The sequence below is a fragment of the Ruditapes philippinarum genome, unplaced genomic scaffold (genome assembly GCF_026571515.1).
Source record: "Ruditapes philippinarum isolate M1 unplaced genomic scaffold, ASM2657151v2 ctg331_1_1_1_1, whole genome shotgun sequence".
Taxonomy (NCBI): domain Eukaryota; kingdom Metazoa; phylum Mollusca; class Bivalvia; order Venerida; family Veneridae; genus Ruditapes; species Ruditapes philippinarum.
Window position 1 is genome coordinate 285116 of NW_026855427.1, and position 14106 is coordinate 299221.

General features: G+C 32.6%; 1 protein-coding gene across 1 annotated transcript; it reads right to left on the reverse strand.

Annotated features, from left to right (window-relative positions):
* Nucleotides 1–12145: 12145 nt before the first annotated feature.
* LOC132743276 (death domain-containing protein CRADD-like) lies at nt 12146–14103 on the reverse strand. The gene has a single exon (XM_060731809.1). The coding sequence runs from the start codon at nt 14057–14059 to the stop codon at nt 13631–13633; it is 429 nt and encodes a 142-aa protein (XP_060587792.1). The 5' UTR covers nt 14060–14103; the 3' UTR covers nt 12146–13630.
* Between the last annotated feature and the right edge of the window lie 3 nt (nt 14104–14106).

The window sequence follows — 14106 nt, forward strand, 5'->3', positions numbered from 1 at the left end:
AGCCCGTGATTAATCAGGTATCAATTATCCCCTAATCGAGTTCTTCACGACATCGTGAACAAGCAACAAATTGTTCATTTCATTCATCTAAGGTCGTTGGTTTACAAAGATGGGTTTAAATTACACCGAGCTATCAGTCGGTCCCCTTTGATGTATCATTATCAAACCCCAATACCTTAAACTTATTGCTTATTAACAGACTCGAGATAGTTTATGTTGTCATTGCGGCCATATTATGTAACCGTGTAAAATGTCTCTTGTAATACAATATAAAACAGTCTGAGAATGACCGAAAGTATTTCAATGACAAGCAGATTAAATTCATAGAGATGAAAACAAGATAATAAAGCTTGGTTAACATCGATACGTAATGTATTCTCTCTCAAAATATTTGTTTCTATGTGTTAAGCGATGGCGACAATGTCTTAGTCATTGTTTCTATGTGTTAAGCGATGGCAATAGTGTCTCAGTTATTCGTAACTCGCTTTTGGAAGTTTTATCCCGTTGCAAATAACCAACAAATTAATAACCTCTTTCCGAGTGACTCAAGAAAGGTCTCCAAATACTCTTTAACGCGTAGAGTCAAATGCAGTTTTTAATATATATATATTAAAAACTCAAAAAAGCCGAGAGGAATTAAGACACGTATATGGTCAATTATAACTTGAAACTGTTTTCCTTTTATTTCCCAATGACGATCTTAAAGCAGTTATGTACCTGTAGTGAATCAAACTGACTGTTTTTATTTGTTTGGATCGTCAGATCAAACAAATAATGGTAGCTAAATTTCAAACCCTGATGCTGTTAATTGAAAATGTCGAAAGTAGTACGCTTTTATGAAGCGGTAACTTCCCTTTATATGTACACTAACGCCGAAAAATTCAGGGGAGATCACTGCGTAAAGATTGTAAAATGACAGGCGCATTAATTTTCAAGCAAAATAGTTCCGAATGGTCGAAGATTTCTAATATTGTTTTATTCTCCATAAATATACATGCTTATAGTAAGCTCCATGATTATTTACATCTGTGTTAAACAACAGGTTTAGCGTCGAAATGATAAGAAATACAAACCCTAATTTAGAATAATTTCGTTTTCTTCAGGCCGTTAATATATAACTTCACCATGGCCGAGGGTTTGGAGTTCAAATCCCAGTTGAGGCAATTCATTTGTTTTCCATTTTTTAAAGTCAAATAAACATTGAATTGAATATCAGTGTTGCAATTAGTCTTATAGCCAATTTACTACAGTTAAATCACTGGAAAGCATTGGTGGCACTATACAAAAACAAATTGGTTTATAATCTCATAAGCGTATGGGGGGGGGGGGTCAATATGTACGTTAAAGTTTTACACGTTGAAAGACAAGTAGTCAGAAAGATAAACAAGATCATAATTGATTTTATATTTTCTATAGCTTATCTAGAAAATGTGATCAAATAAAATAACAAATGGGCGAAAATTAAGAGATTTACATACTGGGAATTGCGTGCAAAGCACATAACTAAGAGTGCAGATTGCAATTATTGCTAACAAGGTCAGAAATTATTGCAAAGAATTCGAACAAAGCTGATAATTATTGCTAAGAAAACGTTAAGAGCAGCTTATTATTGCAATTAATACGGGCATAGCTGTCAGATATTGTATAACTGGCATTTTTGGCGAAATTACGGGTATAGCTGGGAATTATTGCAAAGAATATGGGTAAAGCTGTTAATATTGCCAACCATTCCGCGATACAAAAGGGTTACAATACATTACTGTGTACAACTGCATTATGTTGGACGAGTACAAAGATGTAAAGACTATATAAAAGATTAAAAGAGGCGCCGAGTCTGTAATAGGTTTTGCAGCTGTGTACAAGTACATTCAATAGAATCAGTTTTGTTTTCTATGTTAAATGAACTCTTTATTTCACACCACCATTTTATAAAATTTTGACATAATTTTACTACTTCAATTTCATTAAGACTTAGATAGGTTGTTGCTGTTTTTTTTAGTCTTGGTGTGCATTTGATAAAGCCATTTTTGACTCAAAAAATGAAGACTATGCTATATGGATTGTGATATGGATCTTATATGTGTAAATGAAAACGAGGTTAAATTGATGTTATTTCTATTGGAACATCACGTTGTCTAAATGCTGAAAGTGCATTGTTTATATTTTGTAAGGTATGAAATAAAGTTATTTATTAACTAGATTATGGGTAAAATTGGCGATTAGTCTTAAAATTATGGGCAGAGTCGGTTGTTATTGATATAAATTGGGCATGGATAGTTTGGTTACCAAAGATACTGGACAGCCAGTATTCATTGCAAAATATGGACATTGCCAACAATACATATTGAGGTTGTTAATTTGTGCCGAGAATACGGTTAAAGTTAGTAATTAATGCCATAGCTGTTAATGATTGCCAAGAATATGAACAAAGCTGGTAATTATTGTAAAAAAACAAAAACGGGACAAGTCGATTGATAATGATACGAATACAGGCACGGTCTTATTACCAAGAATACCGGACAGCTGGTAAAAAATCCAAGACAAACGGACATAGCTGTTTTTATTGCCAAGAATACGACGGGCGTAACTGTTAACTGTTGTCAAAATGTTGGGCATAGTCAGTTATAATTGCAATGACTACGGGTATAGCTGCTGGTAATTATTGCCAAAAATAAATGGTATATAATTGATTACGGGTACAGCTGCAGTGGTGATTATTGTCATCAATACTTACGTTACTACATTTTGTATATATTGTTACAACATTTAGGGTATTTGAATGCCATTAGGGCAAGATTTAGGTCATTATGCATTTAAGCCGCCTTGCAACTCGACAATTGGTAATGTAGTGACTAAAAACACGTGTAAAATGACATTATCAACTTCTAGTGACTTTCGAGATGGCTGCTGTCGTTGAATGAACTGTACTGTTGTCACTTACACGATACTACGGGTACAGTTGACAATTATAGGCAACAATACGATCATAATTATTATGGACGATCAAGAAGAAATAATTTGCATAAAAATAGCTCATTCACTGTTGATAGATACAAGGAGATAACTCAAAGTCAATTCTTTTTAAATACGCGCATTGTTATATTCCTTGCCCTAACACTTAACATCATTTAATATTTGGGATTTTCTTTATTATATAAAATGGCGTTTCCTTGAAATTTAGTGTAATTATTAATTAAGCGTCTCGTAGGTATTCGAGTTTTGCAATCATTTTGTTAATACATGTACATAATTACCCAAGGACATACTATAAAATTGTAGATAATGAAACGTTATTGTTTTGAGGACAACGTGTATGCGGTAGTAGTTTGTGGAATACACAAGGCAACAAAATCGAAATAAAGTATAAAGATACATATCGAAGCGTGGGGGAGGGATTAACGGAGTTCCCCCTATCCAAAATAAGTAATAATAATTAAGACACAGTATCCGGAACAGTACTAACCCATTAATAATTCTGGTGTCAATAAACTTGCTATAAATTTTTATTGAAAATCTTGACATCCCTAGTCACAAATACGAGCGTAATTTGGCTTTCCTAATAAGGCATAATTGAGCCGCGTCACGACAAAACCAACATAATGGGTTTGCGACCAGCATGGATCCAGACCAGCCTGCGCAATCGCGCAGTCTGATCAGGATCCATGCTGTTCGCTATCAGTTTCTCTACTTGTTATAGGGTATGTAAGCGAACAGCATGGATCCTGATCAGACTGCGCGGATGCGCAGGCTGGTCTGGATCCATGCTGGTCGCAAACCCATTATGTTGGTTTTGTCGTGACACGGCTCATATTATTATAAGTTTGAGCAGGCTCTAAAGTAGTACGATCAACTTTCTGTATGCAAGCGGGTATAAGTATAAAGCTTGTGTCATTATTGGATATTAAGTATTTGTAGTCAAGACGACCTTGACATTTCACCTCCGTTGTGATTGGGGGAAATCTTTAAGTTATATTGCTTTGAATGGAAGTTCCTAGCTTGCTATTGGCTATTTTATGGGGTTACTATGACCTTGACATTTGACTCCATGCGTGATCCTGTCGGTGAAGCTTATAAAGGGGTATGAGGGAAGGACTTTTGTGCTATGACCACGATTAAATTTTTATGACAAATAAACAGACAGACCAAAAACAATATGCTCATCTAATCTTCCCCGCGACATGTAAATTAAACATAAATCAATCATAGTGTTAGGTAAGTAAAATATAAATGAAACAGATAAATATGATAAAATAAAATAACAACTAGGCAGCAAATTTCTTCAAAATTTTTATTTTCGTCAACTAAAAAATCCAGCAGTTTGACAAGACATTATTGTATACATACATTATAATATATATTTGAGCACTATAAAATGTAAAATAAAAAAGCGTTATACGTTTTCTACTTCTATACATAATCATTTATACAAAATTTAAAGAAACAAAAAATAAGATCACAATTGCATCCACTGATTCATTTAATTTTTTATGACTTATACAATTTACAAAAAATAATGATAATAATAAGAATGGCATATAGATAACACCAGTAAGGGCTTTTACATAAAGTAAGGATATTTTATAAATGATTTTGATTGAGTTTTTTTTCTATTTTTGTCCCTGGGGGCATGATTTATCAAAATTTTGTAGATGACCAGAGGGTAATGTTACATGCCAAATATCTAAGCCTTGGGCATTGTTGTTTCTGGGGAAAAGATTTTTAAACATTCTATTTTTTAGCTCCTGTGATCAGACAATTAACTTTTCTACAGCACTATCATTCCTGTGGAGTTTTGTCAAAATCAATTAAGTGGTTGTTTTAAAAAAAATTGTGGATTATAATGAACAACATTGGACCAGCACACTACCATCACAAAAGCTGACCACTGAGCTAGAAAGTAAATATTTTCAAATATTTGCTAACAGAACAATTGCCAAAACCAGTTTCCTTATTTCATAAAGAGGAATAATTCCAAGAGTTATGGGTCTTGGCCACTTACTTACCATTTAAAATAAGAAACCTCAAGTGTTCTAGAAATATACCTTGCAACACTTAAATGATAAATCCCTAACAAAAAATTTCAAAATTAACACCTTCCGTGGTTAATGATATTATATAAGTGAATGCAATACCCTACCCAAGTGCCTGTGAGTTGCATATGCATACACTCTTGTAAGAATGAAAGGCCTAGATTTCCTACATAGATGTTATTATCAATATACACAATTATTGAAACTGACTGTACCTTACTAATCTGCATAATGTTGACTTAATAACAAGGTTGAAACAGACTATAATAGCACTTGGTTACAAAAATCTACACTAAGTTTAATGGTTAAGGAATGATTCCAAGAATTTATTTGAGCACTTAGAAAAGTAGACAATTCTTTCAAACATTTCAATTACCTTTATCAACAAAAACAACTAAGGAACAAGAGATTCAAGTGGGCCAACATAGCTGACCTCAGCAAATGGGTAAGTAGAAAAATAGTTATCTTCTGACCAAAGGACCATAATTTATATAGAAGTGGACAAAACAAATCTGATTCTAAATCATGTAATATCTATGCTGTGTGCACTTTACTTTCATACATTAAGATTGATTTTCAAAACATTTTACCTCATGCAAGAATGCAATTACTGACACAGGGGGTGGGGGCATAATTTACCTCAGCTTGGCAAAGGTCTACAGGAAAATATACTTAATATCAAACACCTAGACTAGAAAGTTTCAGAGGCAGAAAATTTATGGTTCTTCTATGATTAAATTTGAACAAGTAACCATTTAGTCTGAGTCAATTGTGACTAGAGAAGCATAATCGGTAAATTATTTACAGTATTTATTCAATCTAAGCATGGTTATATATCTTAAAAAAATTGTGGATAATATTGTTCAATAAAATTTAAGGTTATCATAACATATCACACTGTCAACATGACCTGCTCAGGTGAGCTAAAAAATGGCAAAACAATGAAATAGAAGTCAATAAATTGTTGAAAAAAAAATGAAAGAAATAGTCAAGATAGGAAAACTTTGTGTCACAATAAAACTTAACTACAAAAGACTGGCCTGATACAATTAACAAAATCTGTCCTTTAAAAAGTGGAGCTAAAAAAGCACTTTATTACAAGAAAAAAAAAAAGATGACCAAATAATTGTCATACCAATTTTTCATTGATGTTTTTGCACAGTGTCTCATCAACACTATTAAATATATATGGCAAAGTTTCACGGTCTGGTACCAGAAGAAGACAATCATAATGAAGACTTCAAATGAAGCTTTCCCTGCATAACTTCATGCAATTGCATAACTTTATGCACAAGTGTGCATACAAATTACTTTATGCATAAATGTGTTCCAAAATTACATTATGCACACATGAATCATTCCTGGCATAACTTATGCACAAATGTGTACCAAAAATAGATTGAGAGCCACATGCATAGTTTCCAAACATGAAAAATAGCACTTAATGTTTAATATACTTGTCTAAGAATCTACCCTACATATACATACACCTAACATATGTTTAAAGCTCTGATGACTTAAAATCAAAGTACATGAATGTCTTACTTCATTTTATCTTTCCACCTGAAACTGGATACACTGTGATCCAATACATTACAAGGGTGAAAATAACAACAAAAAAATCATTATAGCCTGAATTTCCTTGATGACATTTTAAAGTCCATATTTTATTCAACAAGGAAATACAAAAAAAGCAAGATTTTATTAGGTAACAAATATAAATAGACAAAATGGCTGTTAAATTGATCAGAAACTATCTTTCATATTACAAAAAGGTGCAAGTTAAGGATAGTTACATGTCTGCCATAAAAAAAAACACTAGTGAATGCTGTATTTTTTCTAAACAAAAGTACCACTTGCCGTGTTAACGCTTGTTTGTTAAAATAACACAATAACCAGGTTAAAAAGGGGAATAACTCCATAAAATAATTATACCCCATTGTCTTAAAATGGCACTTTTCAAGACAAGCAAGTAATCAAAGTTTCATGTTGATTAACTTATAAAATATTTGAGTTATGGGCTACATTAAAGTTTTTGCACATCAACAATGACAACTACGACACAGTGATCATAATAGCTCGACTTTTTTCTTCGAAACAGACGAGCTCAAAATCACAATGATTAATTGGAAGACATCTTACTCTGATAACATAACATGGTTTTAAAACACATCAATGGTAATCATTATATGCTAATACAATTGATATATAATGTACATACATACTAACAAAAGAGATCAACAAATTTTGTATTACATAAACATAGATCAATATTAACAAATGGTCCAAAAATAAGTTTTAAAATATAATCAGCAAATCATGTGACATGCATAACTAACTAATCGGCCTAAAGGGTGTAAAGCTATGACTGGTACTGTATACATGTTTGGCTAAACTGTCATTCACGTTGCTTTAAACAGCAATGTTGCTTTAAACAATCATGTTGTTTTAACTAAACAGTACTGTTATGTTGTTTAAACAGTAAGTCATGTTGTTCAAACAGTAAGTCCTGTTTTTAAACAGTACTGTCATGTTGTTTTCAACAGTAAGTCATGTTTTTTAAACTGTATTGTCTTCATGTTGTTTTAACAAAACAGTACTGTCATGTTGTTTAAACAGTAAGTCATGTAATTTTAAACAGTATGGTCATGTTGTTTAAACAGTAAGTCATGTTGTTCAAACAGTAAGTCATGTTTTTTAACATTTCTGTCATGTAGTTTTAACAATACTGTCATGTAGTTTGTAACAGTACTGTCATGTTGCTTTAACAATACAGTCATGTTGTTTAAACCAACAGAACCATTATTAACCATTATTCATATTCTTATGGTCATATACAGAGTTTTTAAATTGAGACATTGCAACAAATGCAGTTTAAGCAAGTTAAACATGCACAAACAGCAACTATATGGAAAAATTGCAAAAAAAAACTCTTTCAATTAAGATATTTAACATAACATTCATGAAGATTCTTTTAACTGCTGAGAGCCAACTATAGCTTTAAACCCTTCAAAATAAGTATAAACTGAATAAACTTAACTGAAAATTATCCAGGTGTCAGGAAATAAAAAAGCAAGCTTTTCATCTTACAACAAGAAATACCTTATTAACAATCACTAACAAGTACTCAATACTTCAATGGTAAATGATTTATAAGAACACGACAATAAATATTTTATGACTTCAGAAATGCTTTTTTTTTAATTTCTCAAAAGCTTTTAATTTTGGTGTACTTCAATACAGTATCCTAAATGAACTCATTGGCCAATAACCATTACTATCTTTGACCATATTGCAATAACAAAACATGGCAAGTAATAGAACAGAAGAATTGTTTGAAGGGCAAACCTGAAATTATTTTTTCTTCTTCAAAAATATATTATGTTTGTTAATATGACAAAGTCAAACAATTAAAAATAAATAACAAAATATCAGTCTTATTACAAAAAAGTAATGCCACCATGTCACACAACTCTAATTCATCTATAAATATTCAAATATTTAATAAATATTTTGACATTATTTAATTAATTAACATCTTCAACAATAATTATTATCACAACAATAGTTGTTGTTGTTGTTGGAACATGGTGCTCGACTATTCTCAGTGCCAAGTAAAACAAGAGCCTGGATATTGTAGAATTTTCTAAAGTCAAAAAAGGGCCATAGTTCTATCAAATTTCAAGTCAGAGTTATGGGCCTTGGATAGTGACCTCCTATTAGGCTCTAAGTATAGGTTAGAGTGCATATTGTGTGTTCTTCGTAAATAAGAAAGCTAAAAAGGAGCGGAGCTTGCGAAGCGACTGTAGCTTTCTTATTTACGAAGAACATCCAATATGCACTCTAACCGGCTTAGTGCTCCGCCCATTTTTTTCCGCCCAACACACTGCGTGATGTCACACGATAGCCTAAATGTGTATAACCATATTTGGAAGAGGTAGCGGTACACATTTTCGGATAACGTGTTTTGCATAGCTTATTCCCGCATTCTGTCAAGGTAAAAAAGACAATATCACGGTGCATATCCATATCGGTACCCTCTTTGCGAAATATTCTCAAACGGTACCCAAACATACACAGGTCATTCTCTGCTAAAAACAAACCAGCGATGAATAACAATGCAGTAAAAATTCATTGTAATAAGGAAAGGAGGTATGACACGTAGAAAAGATGTATACCACGGAACACTAGAATGTTTTATTTATGTGCTGATTTGTCATGTGCCCGATTTTCATGATCTGCAACTTCACAATATTAAGCTACAAAAAGTCGACATGTCTTGCCTCGCCCGTCACCTCGACATATTTTTCGTGTAGCTTGATTATATATGCATCATACATATTTATTATGTTCATATACATATCATCTTCAGACAAATGGCAGTATATTGTCAAAAAAAATGTAAAATTGATAAAAACACCCTACTTTCGGTTTTGCAGCGGCACGGGCTGTAATATTTACATAAAAAGTAAGAAATATTACATACATACTTTGTTGGAATAAGTGAACTTTTTATTTGGAAATTATAAAATGATACTGGTTCCGTAAGTAATAAAACATTTTTACTGTTACTTTGCCTGTTTTCATTTCAATGAACCTCTTTTTTTTAATTCTATGCCGTAGTGACGATATACATGTGCGTGTACGGAAAAAACATGATGCATAAATATTGATTAGTAGGAGTGAACTTCAAGATCTCTGCACATGCGTATATTTCACTTTAGCGCTCTTCGAAACTTAGCTCCGCCCACTTGCGTTTTATAATATAAAACGTCCAGTTTATATAAAATCTGTTCTATTAAGATTTGAAACCTGAAAATTTGAAAAATATTCGTCGGTGATTGGCTTAAAAAAATTGGCGAGCACTAAAAAAAGTGTGAAGTTACCAAGTGAAGTTACCAAGTTTCTCACATCTGTAGTTTTGGAGAAACCAACTTGCATGCAAAAACTTAACTTAAGTGTGACACTGACCCCAGGGTGAGTACAATAGCTCTCCCTCTTCTTTGAATAGTTGAGCTAAAACCTCTTAAAATGTTTGGCAATAGGAAAGACATTTTGCAAGAGTTACATGATAATAACTTTATAATTTGTCTGTTAAAAAATATATACTTTTCTTACATAATCAACTCAGCAATCAAAACGTTAATAACAACATATATTTAAGGTTACCCTTTTTGTTCAAAGCTAAAACTTGTTCATCTTTTGTTCAAATAAAATATTGCATCTACAAAAAACATTTTAATTCCAGTCAAATTTTATTTGTTTTTGCATTTACAAACTAACAGCCTGTTTAAATCAATACAAATAAGAATGTAACTAAAATTATTTAATTTCATACATGTATTTAACCATTTAGATGAAAAATACCCTTAAGTTCATATACTATTCAATTAAAAAAAAAAATTGTTGTTGTAAAGATTTAGTGTCCCTCTGTCCGCTTTTAAATACATTCATATATGAAATGAAAATTTATGTCAGATTGTATGTATTCTCCATAACTTGACCCTTTACAGTATTCATCACATAATTTAAACAAAAGTAAAAACAAGGGAGACTACTCCAGCAGCTATATTCAAAATACTTTTTTCCACAAGGAGATATCCAAATAGTTTTATTCTGCAAGAATTTGAGTCACGCTATATCTTAAAGAAACATAAACAAAAAATATGAGAATATGCGGCTATGTTTGACACATTCATTGTGACCTGATTACAAACTGATTCATACAAAGGTAAAAAAAAGACTCTAATAAGTTCTTAAGATTGTACTCAAAATAATTCATTACATTAGTGCAGTAATGGGTTAACTCCTATTAAATGTAAAAGGAGTTAACCTGTTACTGCACTAAGGTGACAAATCATAAGAAAACTATGAGAAATAGGGAGAAGAAAAAATAACCCTGGAACACAAATGGGATGAGATCTAATTAAGTTTTTCTTTTTAATCAAAATCAGTATCAGATAAACTGTGAACTAGATGGACTGAGACAACTTTCATATTTTTGCAATATAAATTTAAAACCAATATAAAACTTTTCAATTTTTGGATTTTAAATTTTTTTTTTTTTATAAGGGTTTTGTTGTCAAATTTTGGAAGTTTTTTAAAAATGACAAAAAAAGTTGAAAAAAATAAAACCGCTGGAATCGAATTATTTATGATAAGCCTTATCCACTAGTATCGAGAATTACACAATGAAAAAATAAATTATTCAGCCAATAGTATAAAGCCTGGTCAGAATGCACGAATGTGCATGCCGGTCTACCTCTGTACTGGTTAGCATACCTATGTTAGTTTGGTTGGCCTACCTCTGTGAGTTTGGTTGGCCTACCTCTGTTTGTTTGATTGGCCTACCTCTGTTAGTTTGGTTGGCCTACCTCTGTTAGTTTGGTTGGCCTACCTCTGTTAGTTTGGTTGGCCTACCTCTGTGAGTTTGGTTGGCCTACCTCTGTTTGTTTGATTGGCCTACCTCTGTTAGTTTGGTTGGCCTACCTCTGTTAGTTTGATTGGCCTTCCTCTGTTAGTTTGATTGGCCTACCTCTGTTAGTTTGGTTGGCCTACCTCTGTTTGTTTAATTGGTTCTATGCAAATTTTAACATAATCTTGGTCACATCTCAGTGATAGTCTCAAGTCCCACCTAACAAGCTTTCAAAGATAAATAACCAGCAGCCAAGATGTATCAACCCTGGTTTCTTGCAGGGTAAAAGTTAAATCATTTTTTGAAACAGACCTGGCTAATTTCTGTAAAAATTTAATACATTAATTATGAATACCTTATATCTACATTTTGAAAACTATGGCACAATCACCAGAATTTTAAAATACAATATAAAAGTGCAATAGATTTCATCTAATTCTTTTGTAAGTTGATATGACATTAATATACTTATTGAAAAACATGGTTTTGAACTTAGCATAAACTGATAAAAAATAATATATGCATTTATCACAGCAATTCAAGTAATAGGATACAAATCACTGTACATGTTTATTTAAATCCCAATCAATTTTTATATAAATTCTACATTGTAATGCTATGATCACTACACTTAAGCAACACTTATTTTATGCAGTATATTATTATTAAATTGATTATTATGTACTGACTTTGCATGCACATCTGTAAAGTAGAGCTAGGCCAGCTGAACCACATCAGTAAAGTAGAGCTAGGCCAGCTGGTATGTCTGTAAATTAGAGCTAGGCCAGCTTCACAACAGTAAAGCTAGGCCAGCTTACAACAACAGTAATGTAGAACAAGGCCAGATGGCTCATCCTTAAAAGAAGAGATAAACAAGCTGGCATATGCATAAAGAAGAACTTGGCCAGCTGGCACATCTGTAAATTAAAGCTAGGCCAGCTGGCACATCTGTAAGGTAGAGCTAGGCCAGCTGACACAACAGTAAAGTAGAGCTAGGCCAGCTGGCACAACAGTAAAGTAGAACAAGGCCAGATGGCTCATCCTTAAAGAAGAGATAAACAAGCTGGCATATGCATAAAGAAGAACTAGGCCAGCTGGCACATTAGCTTATAATGGTTGTCCAGATTGACACTGAAAGATGGGCAAGTCCATTTAAGATAATTAGTTTTGTTAGGGTCAGAAACTACAATTTTGATTCAATGCTGCATTCATATCTACAGTGCAGTAACAGCCTCTTTACAACATCATTATTAATTTTCATAAAAAGTACAATTTTACAATAAATTGAACCGATGGAGAGGCTTACCTCTCCTCAACAACAATTTATTTTCTTCCTAAAGGGTCAAAAAGTGAAGGTGTTACTGTACTTTATATTACAAGCATGAACAGTAAAGCTACGACTAAGAAAGCAGATGACAAAGCACTGAGATATCTAGCTTTATATACTTTAGAAATACCCTGATATATATGTTCCCTTCTTGAATAATCTATATTCATGATCACCTGGTTTTTTTTCCTGAACAAGTATGTTATCAAAAAAGAAGATCTTGTATAAAAATTGTAAAAGTTGAGGCACGGAAATTTATCAATTTTTTTTTAACCTGATCTATGTGTCTTGTTAAAATGTCATAAAATAAAAAATGCAATCAGACAGTGGTTTTTTCTTTTCTTTAAGATAATTTGGTACATAGGTCCTTTCTCAAGCAAATAAAACTCCCAACTTTTCCCTAAGTGAAATTAATTACTTAAAAAATAAAAAATTCAAAAAAAAAATATATAAAAAAAATTCAAAAAAATTCTGAGTTGTTGCAACTTGTTTTATACTAAAATCTCTGATTTCACAAGTCAAAATTTTCATAACTGGATGAACAAAGATAAACTGGATGAACAAAGATAAATTTCCAAACGGGAAAAAAAAACAACCACTGCCGAATGTTTTCATGCATAGGCAAATGATCTTGGTTATATTCAGTAAAAAAAGAACAATGTAATGATGTGAATGCATTAAAAACACTTATTTTGATATAGGGACAGTAAACAATATCTATTTCATCAAATAACAATTTCAAACTTCCTTCAAAGATCTACTCAGACATTCCAAGGAACAAAAAACCCTCTTATAACTGTTATAATACAAATTTCTTATCATTAACAATTCACCACCTCGTGATTTGATTTCGCGACTTTAATCGTAAATCTTGTCAACCACGTTCTTTATAACTTCCCAATTTGCCTCGACTGTCGTGTTAGCCTGTATGGCTTTCACTAATGTTTCAATGTTCGCACTTGCTCCATTACGAGCTTTCCATTTCAGCAGCGTCTGGTAGATCTGCATTGCTGTTCTGTCCTTGTAATCCATCTTGCTTTGGTCAATATCGGCTTGAGCGAGCCCAAGTTCTATTGCAATGAACTCCCAGTTGAAACCAACACACTGCGATATCCTGCTCAAGTCTTTCGCAGTAACTTCCCTTTTCCGTATAACTCCTGGCCGAATATCGATCCAGTTGTGTTGAGTTACCTGTCCTTGTGGCAGGTCCACATAGTCGGGATACCAAGTTTGCAGAATAGCATCTGCGGAAATGACGTGAGGTTTTGTGTGTGCGTAACATGGCATTTTCTCCTGTTTGAGTAATTCCTTACAATCAATCACCTCATTGGTCG